At 53.2% G+C, this 15,540-nt stretch overlaps 1 protein-coding gene across 1 annotated transcript in view; it reads left to right on the forward strand.

Moving 5' to 3' along the window:
* The window catches only part of LOC144767623 (E3 ubiquitin-protein ligase TRIM11-like), a 178,074-nt gene that overhangs the window by 88,624 nt on the left and 73,910 nt on the right, over positions 1-15,540 (forward strand). The window contains exons 4-5 of the mRNA XM_078651028.1: positions 5,057-5,079; positions 10,917-11,032. Of these exons, the coding sequence (XP_078507154.1) occupies positions 5,057-5,079; positions 10,917-11,032 (139 nt within the window). The remainder of the gene's footprint in view (positions 1-5,056; positions 5,080-10,916; positions 11,033-15,540) is intronic.

The raw sequence follows: 15,540 nt of genomic DNA on the forward strand, positions 1-15,540 counted from the left end.
CGTGCTGATTATGAGGCCAATAAAATCTTAACCAGTTCAAACCCTGCCAAGACTATTTTTTCTCTGCTTAATGGTATGAAGAGTGCGGGCCTCAAGAGGGCTTCTTCTATCAGCTCTAACCAACATTGCGATGAGCTTGCACAGTACTGTTTGAATAGAGTGGAGAAGTGTGGCTCACTGGTTAGAGGAGGCAGACCCGGACGCTGAGATCAGACCCGGGACCAGGGTTCAATTCCCTTACGCGGCAGGGTCTTGAGCCCAAAATGTCCACGGACTCGGTAATTCTCACTTCGGTGCCTACTTGAATCACAGGTTCACACTCTGCAACTCTGGGCAATAGCTTGCTTAATCTCCACTACGGCCCCCCCGCGGCGGGATGCCTGGCTTTCACCTTGGGGATACCCAGTAAGGGGCTATCTCACAGGGAAAAACCAGGACGGGTTCCCAATGCAAAGCGCTTTGAGACCTGGCGGGGATATTGCGCTATATAAAAACCCATCCATCCATCCATCCATCCAATAAAGTTGAGCAGATCTACAGGGGTCTACCAACGACATCCTCCCCTTTGGAAGGAGGGGTGTTAGACACATCTGGCAACCCAGGGGTAGTCAGCCTGTCCTCTTTCCCTCCTCTGACCCTGTCAGGATACGAGGCTTTGTGTTCTAAAATCGGATCTGGCTCCCCGGTGGACCCTTTGCCACCTGCCCTCCTCCGCCAGCTACACTCCTCAATTTCCCCGCTATGTCTCGATCTGGCCTATCTGTCCTTGTGCTCAGCTTCCGTTCCTTGGGCATGGAAGCATGCTAAAGTAGTTCCATTACTCCAAAAGTCTTCACTGGACCCTAGTGACCCTGGGAATTATCGACCGATTTCCCAGCTCCCATTTCTGGCCAAGTTGGTGGAATCTCATGTGAACTCTATCCTGGCCAAGTTCCTTGAGCAGAATGCTATTCTTGATACAACTAAGCATGGTTTTCGGCCACGGCACAGTACCGAGTCTGCTCTACTCACTGTGTTAGAGAACATCCGAGGCAGTCTGGATGTGGGGTCCTTCTGGACCTAAGTGCCGCCTTCGATACGGTTTCCCATGATATCCTTCTGAAACGCCTCAAGGAAGTGGGACTGAGAGACGTGACATTGACCTGGTTTCAGTCCTTTCTTGAAGACAGGTCCTTTCAGGTCCTTGTTCCTCCATACCACTCTCGGGAGGCTGTTCTACATCGGGGAGTCCCTCAGGGCTCCGTTCTGAGTCCTCTTTTGTTCAATCTGTATGTCAGACCCTTGGCAGAGGTGGCTAAGAGCAGGGGGCTGTCCCTGGTGTCTTACGCCGACAAAACCCAATTGGTGTTTGCTTTCTTGAAGAAGTGCGACACCAATTTGGGTAAGTTTCAGGACGACCTCTTGGCTATCTCGGACTGGATGGTGGCTAACTGCTTACAGTTGAACGCCAGCAAGTCGGAGATTCTCCTCTTTGGCAGGGATCGTGAGCTGTGGTCTGACCAGTGCTGGCCGGATCGCCTTAAACCCGCCCCCCGCCCCAAAGAGGCGGTGAAAAACCTGGGCGTGTGGTTCGACAGCAACCTGACCTTTGATAAACAGTTGAAGTCCGTTGCGGGGACTTGCTTTGGACTATTGCGCGGTCTCAGGCCACTGCTTGGTTTCTTTCCCTCTAAGGTGCAACAGACTATCATCCAGGCATCTATCGTGTCCAGATTGGACTACGCCAACTGTCTTTACCTGGGCGTCAACAAAGCGAGCATTAAACGCCTTCAGAGGGGTCAGAATGCGCGGCTCGGCTTTTGGTTGCTCTGCCTAGATCTCACTCAGTTGCCCATGTGCTTCCTAGGCCCCATTGGCTGCCAGTTGATCGTCGTATTGAGTTTAAGGCACTTTGTTACTCTCACAAGATTTTGTCATGACAGGCCCCTCCAGGGCTATTCCACTTGCTGGAGTACTATGAGCCGGGTCGCCTGCTTCGATCGCTGACCTTGCATTGGTCCGTGTCCCACGCGCCTGGAGAGCGAGGGCCGGTGGTCGCTCCTTCGGTTATTTGGCCGCGAAACTTTGTAATACACTCCCTCTCACTTTGAGAGTAATGCCGAATCATCTGGCATTTCATAGAGCCTTAAAGACCTGGCTCTTCCCTTGTAAGTAGTCTAATCTGTTGTCGTTTACTGATCGGCCCGGATTTTTGGGGGTTTCTGATAGCGCTGGGACACCTCGTTGCTGAGGCAGCTACGCGCTTTACAAATCCAAAAAATAAATAAATAAATAGACGCCTGGTTTACACAAGAGGCTGTAGACACCTGATTTACACAAGAGGCTGTAGACGCCTGTTTTGCATTAGAGGCTGTAGACGCCTGGTTTACACAAGAGGCTGTAGATGCCTGGTTTGCACAAGAGGCTGTAAACACCTGGTTTACACTAGAGGCTGTAGATCCCTGGTTTACACTAGAGGCTGTAGATCCCTGGTTTACACAAGAGTCTGGAGATGCCAGGTTTACACAAGAGGCTGGAGATGCCAGGTTTAACCAAGAGGATGGAGATGGCAGGTTTACACAAGAGGCTGGAGATGCCAGGTTTAACCAAGAGGCTGGAGATGGCAGGTTTACACAAGAGGCTGGAGATGCCAGGTTTACACAAGAGGCTGGAGATGCCAGGTTTAACCAAGAGGCTGGAGATGGCAGGTTTACACAAGAGGCTGGAGATGCCAGGTTCGCCATAAGTTGGCAGGGTATGCTCAGACGTGAGTCCCTTGCTCACTTTGCCACTGGATTCAAGCAAGCCTGGCTGAAGAGGGCTGTAATGCCAGAAACCGGTCCTAGGCTTATTTCCGGTCCAGGGAAGGCATGGCTTGGCAGTTCGGGCTGGACTGTTCCCATGAGGCACAGGGTCAGACTGATTTGCATATGGCCATGTCTGAACTGGGGTGGCAGAGTGGGATAATGAACAGTGAAGGATTAAACCCAGACCTGTTTGCTTGAGTGTTTGATTGGTTCAGATGCTCCGTCCATCACCACCCCCACCCCCTTTTTGTACCGCTTTGTTTGCCATAAGTTGGCAGGGTATGCTCAGACATGAGTCCCTTGCTCACTTTGCTACTGGATTCAAGCAAGCCGGGCTGAAGACGACTGAAATGCCAGAAACCGGTACTAGTAAGCTTGTTTCCGGTCCAGGGAAGGAATGGCTTGGCAGTTCGGGCTGGACTATTCCCATGAGGCACAGGGTCCGACTGATTTGCATATGGCCATGTCTGAACTGGGGTGGCAGAGTGGGCTAAAGAACGGTGATGTATTAAACCCAGATCTGTTGACTGGGTGTGAGTGTTTGATTGATTCATATGCTCCGTCCATCACCACCCCCTTTTGTACCGCTAGGTGTACACAAGAGGCTGGAGATGCCAGGTTTACACAAGAGGCTGGAGATGCCAGGTTTACACAAGAGGCTGGAGATGCCAGGTTTACACAAGAGGCTTGAGACGCCAGGTTTACACAAGAGGCTGGAGATGCCAAGTTCACTCAAGAGGCTGGAGATGCCAAGTTTACACAAGAGGCTGGAGACTCCTGGTTCACACAAGATGCTGGCGATGACACGTTTACACAAGAGGCATGAGATGCCAGGTTTACACAAGAGGGTGGAGACACCAGGTTTACACAAGAGGCTGGAGATGCCAGGTTTCCTGCGGCATCAGAATTCCATAGCTCCCCATGAAAAGCTGCAGCTCCGGGAGGTGTATCTTAGGGTGGAGACCTGCAAAGTTCCAGTTTAGATGGAAGGGTCAATGCAGCAGGTGCTACACTTTAGTGTGGATCATTGTGGGGTTGACTGGGGTTGCTGTTTGATGTTGATTTTTCATTTTTCTTGTGCTTGTCTGGTTTGAAAGGAGTGATGATGAGTGGAGAGTGTAGTTTGTTTTGATGGGATACTGAGTATAAAACGCTGGTTATTTTGGTCGGATTGGCATGTGCCTCATTTTTAGGGCTCTTTAGTGTCTGCTTACTTCTAGGACTCGTGTATTATTTGTCTTTGTCTCAGCTTCCAATATTTCTACATTTATTTTTCTGCTGATTTAAAAAAAAACACTAAAAACTATTACCTACAACATCATACCTTTTGAGAGCAGCACACATTCTGTTTGTTTATAAAGTTACTTGGGGCTCTCACGCTGGCCTCTAGTTGAAGATCATAACCTCATATGCTTCCACTGCACTCAATTCTCACCTCTTTATTGCACCACACGGTCAATTCTTTGATAGACAGGTGTGGGTCCTTCCACCACAAGGCCAGCTTCCTGTTATGGCCACCATGATCTTAAAATCTAAAAGTGGAGGCATTCTGACACTTTCATTTCTTGTAACACCCCTCCCCCTTAACCCCTCTACAGAATCAGGGCAGTTTCTCTGTGTTGCCTGCCCTGTCCATTCCACGCAGCGCAGCGAGCTGTCTTGCGGTGCTGTGTTACATCCAAAAATGATAAATCTGCCCCACTTGTTTCTCCCCACTCTAAACTGAGTGGAGCAACCAGCAGGCTGGTGACGTGTGAGTGTCAGCATTGTATGGAGAGGCTCCCACTGTATCAAACTCAGAATAACTCACTACAGCTCTGAGTGGGTCAGTAACTGACTGGACAAGTCTTCGATTAGATTTTAATGCAGAATATTGGAATTATCCCAAATGATCCTATACCAGGTGTAGGTAACATAAGTATTTTCCAAGTACCAAGTAACACCACACATTTTCAGCCTGTCCTAGCTCCAATCTATAGCTCACCGGGAGCATTAAGAAAGTATATCAGACCATTCCGGAGAGACATCTCCCCCCCCACCAGCAGGCAGCGTTGGAGCACTCCAGACTAACATTCCGCTGCCTTTTGATGACACCTTCTCAGTAACCTGACATCATCCAGGCAGGCAGAGTCAGATGACTCTGGGAGAGCAGGCATAGCACAGAGCATCTCCTAAAAGGACAAGTCTGTGTCTCCTCAACATCTAAACCAACTAACACAATGATGCCAGGGGTATTCATATTGACTTTCTCTTGTTCTTTCTCTCTCTAGGTTGCACAGAACTCCATCGCCAGGTATGTTCTTGCTCTCAGGTAAAATATTTCTGCAACAAAGTAGTAAATGTAACTGCTCATACAGGCAGGCCTTGAAAGCTTTCTAAAGCGTGAAGGTTCCTTGGGTAGTTAAAGGAAGTCTGCCTGTAGGATGCTCTACCTCCAGTACAGGCTTTCCTAAATTTGGGAACCTTCAACAATTTAGCATTAGGTGAATGCAACTGTATAGGTGGAATGTAAGGTTGTAATTTGTGTTGAAGAGGGTACGGTCCAATATGGTGGAAGTTCCTATGTACTATAGACAGTGATTCAAACTGAATTTGCTTGGTCACTGGGAGCCAATGGAGAGAGTCCATGGCCTCAGAGGTAGAAGGATAACGCGGCAGAGCGAGTGCAAGGTTTGATGCGGCCACCAGTGTGTCTACAATGCAGGCGGTGAACAAGATAGCTTGAAGCGCCTAAAAACAAGGTGGACCATAGTCGCACCTACTCAAAATAATGCTCTGCACCACAAGAGAGAGAGTGTGTGGACAACAGTGACACTCTTTTACGTAGAGCCTCATCAGTCCAAACAAGTGGAAGAAAGTTTCATGAACATGAGTATAGAGGGATAGATGATTGTCCATATAAACTTCCAGTTCCAAACAATCAACGCAATTAATTAATTGTAAGTTATGGTCCAACGGCCAAAAAGCCACTACAAGAAGGCATGGAGGAGACCCCGAGAAGCAGCTACCTCAGTCTTATCCCTGTTAAACCTGAGGAAATTAGCTCTAAGCCACTGCGAGATGTCTCGTATGCAGCACTGGATGAGGCTATTGGAGGGCATAAAGTACAGTTTGGCGTCAAACTATTACCGTCTCTTCTTCCTTTCAAAGCTGCGCTAGGAATAATCTCATCCTGTGCCTGACACCTCTTGCCTCTGCCTGACACCTCTTGCTACTGCCTGACACCTCTTGCCTCTGCCTGACACCTCTTGCCTCTGCCTGACACCTCTTGCCTCTGCCTGACACCTCTTGCCTCTGCCTGACACCTCTTTCCTCTGCCTGACACCTCTTGCCTCTGCCTGACACCTCTTGCATGTGCCTGACACCTCTTGCCTATGCCTGACACCTCTTGCCTATGCCTGACACCTCTTGCCTGTGCCTGACACCTCTTGCCTGTGCCTGACGCCTCTTGCCTCTGCCTGATGCCTCTTGCCTCTGCCTGACGTCTCTTGCTTGACACCTCATGCCTCTGCCTGACACCTCTTGCCTCTGCCTGACACCTCTTGCCTCTACCTGACAACTCTTGCCTCTGCCTGACACCACTTGCCTCTGCCTGACACCTCTTGCCTCTGCCTGACACCTCTTGCCTCTGCCTGACACCTCTTGCTTGATACCTCTTGCCTGTGCCTGACACCTCTTGCCTCTGCCTGACACCTCTTGCCTCTGCCTGACACCTCTTGCCTCTGCCTGACACCTCTTGCCTCTGCCTGACCCCTCTTGCCTCTGCCTGACCCCTCTTGCCTCTGCCTGACCCCTCTTGCCTCTGCCTGACCCCTCTTGCCTCTGCCTGACCCCTCTTGCCTCTGCCTGACCCCGCTTGCCTCTACCTGGCACCTCTTAACTCTGCCCGACACCTCTTAACTCTGCCCGACACCTCTTAACTCTGCCTGACACCTCTTGCCTCTGCCTGACACCTCTTGCCTCTGCCTGACACCTCTTGCTTGATACCTCTTGCCTGTGCCTGACACCTCTTGCCTCTGCCTGACACCTCTTGCCTCTGCCTGACACCTCTTGCCTCTGCCTGACACCTCTTGCCTGTGCCTGACACCTCTTGTCTGTGCCTGACACCTCTTGCCTGTGCCTGACACCTGCCTGTGCCTGATACCTCTTGCCTCTGCCTGACACCTCTTGCCTCTGCCTGACACCTCTTGCCTGTGCCTGACACCTCTTGCCTGTGCCTGACACCTCTTGCCTCTGCCTGACACCTCTTGCCTCTGCCTGACACCTCTTGCCTCTGCCTGACACCTCTTGCCTGTGCCTGACACCTCTTGCCCGTGCCTGACACCTCGTGCCTGTGCCTGACACCTCGTGCCTGTGCCTGATACCTCTTGCCTCTGCCTGACACCTCTTGCCTCTGCCTGACACCTCTTGCATGTGCCTGAGACCTCATGCCTGACACCTGTTGCCTCTGCCTGACACCTCTTGCCTCTGCCTGACACCTCTTGCCTCTGCCTGACACCTCTTGCCTCTGCCTGACACCTCTTTCCTGTGCCTGACACCTCTTGCCTCTGCCTGACACCTCTTGCCTCTGCCTGACACCTCTTGCCTCTGCCTGACACCTCTTGCCTCTGCCTGACGTCTCTTGCCTCTGCCTGACACCTCTTGCCTCTGCCTGACACCTCTTGCCTCTGCCTGACACCTCTTGCCTCTGCCTGACACCTCTTGCCTCTGCCTGACACCTCTTGCCTCTGCCTGACACCTCTTGCCTCTGCCTGACACCTCTTGCCTCTGCCTGACACCTCTTGCCTGTGCCTGACATCTCTTGCTTCTGCCTGACACCTCTTGCCTCTACCTGGCACCTCTTGCCTCTGCCTGACACCTCTTAACTCTGCCTGACACCTCTTGCCTCTGCCTGACACCTCTTGCCTCTGCCTGACACCTCTTGCCTCTGCCTGACACCTCTTGCCTCTGCCTGACACCTCTTGCCTCTGCCTGACACCTCTTGCCTCTGCGTGACCCCTCTTGCCTCTACCTGGCACCTCTTGCCTCTGCCTGACACCTCTTGCCTGTGCCTGACACCTCTTGCCTGTGCCTGACCCCGCTTGCCTCTGCCTGACACCTCTTGCTTCTGCCTGACCCCGCTTGCCTCTGCCTGACACCTCTTGCCTCTGCCTGACACCTCTTGCCTCTGCCTGACACCTCTTGCCTCTGCCTGACACCTCTTGCTTCTGCCTGACCCCGCTTGCCTCTACCTGGCACCTCTTGCCTCTGCCTGACACCTCTTAACTCTGCCTGACACCTCTTAACTCTGCCTGACACCTCTTGCCTCTGCCTGACACCTCTTGCCTCTGCCTGACACCTCTTGCCTCTGCCTGACACCTCTTGCCTCTGCCTGACACCTCTTGCCTCTGCCTGACACCTCTTGCCTCTGCCTGACACCTCTTGCCTCTGCCTGACACCTCTTGCCTCTGCCTGACCCCTCTTGCCTCTACCTGGCACCTCTTGCCTCTACCTGGCACCTCTTGCCTCTACCTGGCACCTCTTGCCTCTACCTGGCACCTCTTGCCTCTGCCTGACACCTCTTGCCTCTGCCTGACACCTCTTGCCTCTGCCTGACCCCGCTTGCCTCTGCCTGACATCTCTTGCCTGTGCCTGACACCTCTTGCCTGTGCCTGACCCCGCTTGCCTCTACCTGGCACCTCTTGCCTCTGCCTGACACCTCTAGCCTGTGCCTGACACCTCTTGTTTCTCTTCCTGACACCTCTTACCTCTGCCTGACACCTCTTGCCTGTGCCTGACACCTCTTGCCTCTGCCTGACATCTCTTGCCTCTGCCTGGCACCTCTTGCCTGTGCCTGGCACCTCTTGCCTGTGCCTGGCACCTCTTGCCTGTGCCTGACACCTCTTGCCTGTGCCTGACACCTCTTGCCTGTGCCTGACACCTCTTGCCTCTGCCTGACACCTCTTGCCTCTGCCTGACATCTCTTGCTTCTGCCTGACACCTCTTGCCTCTGCCTGACACCTCTTGCCTCTGCCTGACACCTCTTGCCTCTGCCTGACACCTCTTGCCTCTGCCTGACACCTCTTGCCTCTGCCTGACACCTCTTGCCTGTGCCTGACACCTCTTGTCTGTGCCTGACACCTCTTGCCTGTGCCTGACACCTGCCTGTGCCTGACACCTCTTGCCTCTGCCTGACACCTCTTGCCTGTGCCTGACACCTCTTGCCTGTGCCTGACACCTCTTGCCTGTGCCTGACACCTCTTGCCTGTGCCTGACACCTCTTGCCTGTGCCTGACACCTCTTGCCTCTGCCTGACACCTCTTGCCTCTGCCTGACACCTCTTGCCTCTGCCTGACACCTCTTGCCTGTGCCTGACACCTCTTGCCTGTGCCTGACACCTCGTGCCTGTGCCTGACACCTCGTGCCTGTGCCTGATACCTCTTGCCTCTGCCTGACACCTCTTGCCTCTGCCTGACACCTCTTGCATGTGCCTAAGACCTCTTGCATGTGCCTGAGACCTCTTGCCTCTGCCTGACACCTCTTGCCTCTGCCTGACACCTCTTGCCTCTGCCTGACACCTCTTGCCTCTGCCTGACACCTCTTGCCTCTGCCTGACACCTCTTGCATGTGCCTGACACCTCTTTCCTGTGCCTGACACCTCTTGCCTCTGCCTGACACCTCTTGCCTCTGCCTGACACCTCTTGCCTCTGCCTGACGTCTCTTGCCTCTGCCTGACGTCTCTTGCCTCTGCCTGACGTCTCTTGCCTCTGCCTGACACCTCTTGCCTCTGCCTGACGTCTTTTGCCTCTGCCTGACACCTCTTGCCTCTGCCTGACACCTCTTGCCTCTGCCTGACACCTCTTGCCTCTGCCTGACACCTCTTGCCTCTGCCTGACACCTCTTGCCTCTGCCTGACACCTCTTGCCTCTGCCTGACACCTCTTGCCTCTGCCTGACACCTCTTGCTTCTGCCTGACACCTCTTGCCTCTGCCTGACACCTCTTGCCTCTGCCTGACACCTCTTGCCTCTGCCTGACACCTCTTGCCTCTGCCTGACACCTCTTGCTTCTGCCTGACCCCGCTTGCCTCTGCCTGGCACCTCTTGCCTCTGCCTGACACCTCTTAACTCTGCCTGACACTTCTTAACTCTGCCTGACACCTCTTAACTCTGCCTGACACCCTTTGCCTCTGCCTGACACCTCTTGCCTCTGCCTGACACCTCTTGCCTCTGCCTGACACCTCTTGCCTCTGCCTGACACCTCTTGCCTCTGCCTGACACCTCTTGCCTCTGCCTGACCCCTCTTGCCTCTGCCTGACCCCGCTTGCCTCTACCTGGCACCTCTTGCCTCTGCCTGACACCTCTTGCCTGTGCCTGACACCTCTTGCCTGTGCCTGACCCCGCTTGCCTGTGCCTGACCCCGCTTGCCTGTGCCTGACCCCGCTTGCCTGTGCCTGACATCTCTTGCATGTGCCTGACATCTCTTGCCTGTGCCTGACCCCGCTTGCCTCTACCTGGCACCCCTTGCCTCTGCCTGACACCTCTTGCCTGTGCCTGACACCTCTTGGTTCTCTTCCTGACACCTCTTACCTCTGCCTGACACCGCTTGCCTGTGCCTGACACCTCTTGCCTCTGCCTGACATCTCTTGCCTGTGCCTGGCACCTCTTGCCTGTGCTTGGCACCTCTTGCCTGTGCCTGGCACCTCTTGCCTGTGCCTGACACCTCTTGCCTGTGCCTGACACCTCTTGCCTCTGCCTGACACCTCTTGCCTCTGCCTGACACCTCTTGCCTCTGCCTGACATCTCTTGCTTCTGCCTGACACCTCTTGCTTCTGCCTGACACCTCTTGCCTCTGCCTGACACCTCTTGCCTCTGCCTGACACCTCTTGCCTCTGCCTGACACCTCTTGCCTCTCCCTGACACCTCTTGCCTCTGCCTGACACCTCTTGCCTCTGCCTGACACCTCTTGCCTCTGGCTGACACCTCTTGCCTCTGGCTGACACCTCTTGCCTCTGGCTGACACCTCTTGCCTCTGGCTGACACCTCTTGCCTCTGGCTGACACCTCTTGCCTCTGGCTGACACCTCATGCCTCTGCCTGACACCTCTTGCCTGTATGCCTCTTATCTCTGCTCTGACTCTTATCTCGTTCTCAGGACTAAACATTTGACAATCTGTAAGCCAAAGGATGATGCTGCTGTACGTAAACATATCGTGAAGAGGTTCTGCTCGCAGCACTCCTACCTGATGGAAAGAGTGAAGAAGATCAAAGGTGAGTGAGTCCAGCCCCGAGGCCGTCACAGCTGAGGGGCAGGGGGTTCATACATGGAGCAGAATTAATTACAGACACTGAGCTAATGGCCTTGGGTTTCCCCCTTCATCCTCACTGTTAGATTTGGGGGTCTCTAGTTGGCACAGGTAGGTACTTGTGACAAATAGGGACCCTTGCCTCTAGTCAGGCTAAGGGGGTACACTCCTAAAATAACCCCTGCTCACCCCCTTGGTAGCTTGGCACGAGCACAGAGGCTTATCTCAGAGGCAGTGTGTAAAGCATTTGTGACCACATACAGTAATCAAGTGATAACACTACAGATGGACATCACACAGGTTTTATATCAAAAATAAGTATTCTTTATATAGATTTAACACAAGACCATAAACAACAAAAATCCTCAACACTGTACTTAAAAATGGTAGTTTTAGCTTAGTTCTGTTCAGTTCTTAAAATGCAACACTTTGAGTCAATGTACCTTACGATGAGTTGCGCTTCCACAACAAAAGTGTTGCAGCGATGGAAATGCGGCAAAGTTCTGGTGCAAAGAAATAAAGACGTGAAGATCTTCCAGATGTGGCACGCTTCTTGGATGATGCAAGAAGTCTCGATTCGATGCTTCAGCTGCAGCGGCCACACCCTTGTTCCGCGGTACGACAACAACAGCTTCGTCTGCAACACTCATCTCCGACGTTGCGGAAAGCTTCCGCTCAATGCGACAACTACAGCAGCGACATTCATGATGTGATAGCAGCAGTACCGATGGCGGCACTCTTCTCCTTGGATGCGAGGCGCTTTTTTTGATGCGGTGCAATACGACAGCTACAGTGGCGACATCCAAGATTTGAGGCAGCAGCAGTGATGATGACACGATTCAACTTCGTAGCGAGACGCTTCTCTCGATGAGGTGCAATACGACAGCTACAGCGGCGACATCCACGATGCATTAGCAGCCGCAGGGATGGTAACACGCTTCTTTTTCTTGAGTCACGCTTCCTACTCCTTGCGACACGCAGTCCCTCAGAAGGCCCAAAACAGCAGCAGGCACTTCCAAAGAACTCTGAGGAGCTGGGGGTTGAAGTCTGTTCTCCCTGAGACTTCAGCTGGAGGCAAGCTTTGTTCCAAGCCCTTGGAGATCCTTACAAGTTGATGAATGTACACAAAGTCCCTTTCTCCTCTCTTTGGCAGTCAGGTAACCACTGCAAGCCAACTCCCCAAGCAACACTTCATCTAATTTCTTGGGATCAGGGTCCCGATATTTATACCCCAAAATCCTTTGTCCTCTGAGGGCAGAGGGGCCTTTGCCCAGTCCAAACCAGTTCTGAAGCACTCTGTTGACATGACTCCTTCTTTCCTTTCACAGTGCAGGGCAGAAACATCAGACACCCCACAGGAGGTGGAGCCAGCATTGTGGAGGGAAAGCGCAGTCCTGGAGCACTTTGTTGATATGACCTACTTGGCACCCTGTCGGTCAATTACGCCTCGGTTTTAGTCCTCGGGGATTTTAATTACTGGCCTTCGGACCCTAAGGAGTGCGCGTCATCCAAGGAATTTTCAGAAACCCTTCTCTCCCTTAACTTTGCTTCTTTTGTCCACTCCCCTACTCATATTCACGGGCACATCCTCGACCAGGTCTGGTCCCTTAACTGCACCCTCTCCACGCTGGTTGTTGCCCCCTGTACCTGGTCTGATCACTTTATTATTTCGTTCTCCCTTAGTCTTTTAGTAACTAAGTCCCCTGTGCACATTAAAAACTCTTGGGCCCGTAACTGGGGCAAGGTCAACCTGCCCGATCTTTCGGCCACACTCCTGGCCTCTCTTCCCCCCCTATCGGGACCGGATTCCGCAGCTCAAGCCTTGGCCATTGACGCGTGGCTCACGGAGGGAAGCGATCGTTTAGCCCCCCTCCGGCGTACCTCGATTAGGCGCCCTAAAGACGCCAATCGGTGGTTTAACACCGAGCTGAAGGAACTGAAGCTCACCGTTCGAAGGGCTGAACGCAAGTGGAGACTGGATTACTCCCCGAATGCCAGGACCCACTACGCTCACCTTATGGGGACCTATAAACAAAAAATCATTGAGGCCAAGAAAGCGTATTTCTCGGCGAAAATCTTAGCGGCCGAGAACCAACCAAAGGAGATTTTTACCATCACTCATGACTTGGCGTTCTCGGACCGGACCTCACTGAAGCCCCCCCCTTCCCAGAAACTCTGCGATTCATTGAACTGTTATTTCATCGACAAAATCTCGACAATTAAATCTAATATCCCTCCCCCTTCTTCCTCTTATGTTGACCCCATCCTTCACCCGTCCCCAGCCACCCTCAATTCCTTTCCTCCACTCTCTGAGGAACTCTTCTTGTCCCTCCTTCCGAAAATCAAGTCCGGCTCTCCATCTGATATATGTCCGGCTCATATTCTACGGCAGATTTACACGGTCTGCCCATCGCCTCCCCTGGGCTTCCTTAACGATTCGTTAGCCCGTGGGGTCGTTACCCCATCGTTAAAAGCCGCCTCTATTGTTTCCATCCTGAAGAAGCCGGGAGCTGACCCTTCTGTGATGGCTAACTATCGCCCCATCTCCCTTCTCCCTTTCTTGGCGAAGGTGCAGGAGCGGCATGTGACATCTGCACTCAGCGCCTTCGCCGAGGAGAATGGGAGGTTGGCCCCCTGTCAGGCGGGTTTTCCGCCAAGGCACTCGACTGAGTCAGTGGTGGTGTCAGTATCAGACACCCTCAGAGAGGGCATGGACTCCGGTAGACCTCAGGCGCTGGTCCTTCTTGATTTGTCCGCCGCCTTTGACACGGTGGACCATTCCATCTTGCTTTCCCGTGTCAGGGCGGCGGGCATAGGAGGATCAGCCCTCATCTGGCTCTTGTCCTTTCTGAGGGACCGGACCCAGGCAGTCCATCTCGGGGAGTTTTCAGCTACCCCCTGCCAGGTCCAGTGCGGTGTTCCCCAGGGTTCCTCTCTCTCTCCTTTACTTTTTAATCTTTACATTGCTCCGCTCATCTTTTCGCTACAGCACCTGGAGGTCTCGGTATTTAATTATGCCGACGACCTCCAGCTCATCTTTAACCTCTCTTCTACACCTGATTCTATTTCCAATTTCCAATCTACTCTATCTTTCATCAGGGACTGGATGAACCTCAACCACCTGAAACTCAATCCCGATAAAACGGAACTTGTGGTGACGGGTGGTTGTTCCAGTCCCTGGAATTCACTTTTCTGGCCCCCCTCGTTTGGTTCTTCCCCTACTCCGGTTTCCTCTGTCAAGACTCTTGGTATTAAGCTCAATAATCAACTCACTATGCACTCCCAGATTGGTTCTGTGGTTTCTTCCTGCTTTTTCACTCTCCGCACCATTCGTTCTATCTCCCGTTTCTTTTCCTTTCCGGCACTCAAGTTAATTATGTCCGCACTGGTCCTGTCCCGCCTGGACTACGGGAATATTCTGTATAATGGCATCCCTCAGTACAGCCTCCGTAAATTGCAATTAGTGCAAAACCAGGCTGCTCGTCTTGCCTTTGGTCTCCCTAAATTCCATCACTCCTCCCCCCTCTTAAGAACTCTTCACTGGCTCCCGGTGCGGGAACGTGCCTTGTTTAAACTAGGCTGCATGGTGTTCCAGGCCAGGACTGGTCTGGCCCCCCTGTTCATATCATCGGCCATCAAGGCTTATGTCCCTGGCAGAGACCTCCGTTCCTCAGCCCAACTTCTCCTAGCGGTGCCCCGCTACCGGAGAAAGAAACAGGGTGGTTCTAAATTTTCCACTCTTGCCCCCTTGTTTTGGAATTCGCTTCCTTTTCACCTTAGGTCCCTCACTGACTATTCCGCCTTCCGTAAAGCTTTGAAGACCTTTTTATTTCCCCAGGCTCTTCCTTAGGTTATTGTTTAGTTTCCAGCCATTGCTTCAGTGACTGTCCCCGCTCAGTGGGTCGCTCTCCTACTTTAGCGCCAAGAAACCGTCTAGGTGTATGTTGCGCTCAATAAATATTTTAAACTTAAACTTAAACTTAATATGATTCCTTCTCTTCTTTCATAGTGAAGGGCAGTGTTGGACCCGGACTCATGGCGTGGTCCTACCCCTCCCGCATGGCGGGCCCAGGACGACATCGGCCCTCCATTGGGCAACGGGCGCCCCCTTGGCCCGACCCTACCCGAACTACCGGCGAGAGCAACCCCCCTGACACACCCCGGCTCTCCTCCCTGGAACATGGCGGACCCTGCACGCCCCCAACCCTGCCGGTCCGGTTACCACTCCGGACCACCCCTACAGGCCCGAGTCCATCTTGGGCCCATCACGTTACGAGCACGAGGCCTCACCCGACTCCATCTTGGGCCCATCACGTCCGAGCACGTGGCCTCGGCCCCGGCCAAGGCCCCAGCGAAGCCCCGACATCGAGGCACCAAGATCCCCCTGGGTGGTAGAGTGGCCACTCAACAGATCCTAGAGGAGGGAAGTTTCGATGGCCATCCAGTCGTCCCCGGACGCCTGGTATCGATCGC

This window comes from Lissotriton helveticus, chromosome 1_1 (assembly GCF_964261635.1).
Source record: "Lissotriton helveticus chromosome 1_1, aLisHel1.1, whole genome shotgun sequence".
NCBI classification, from domain to species: Eukaryota; Metazoa; Chordata; class Amphibia; order Caudata; family Salamandridae; genus Lissotriton; species Lissotriton helveticus.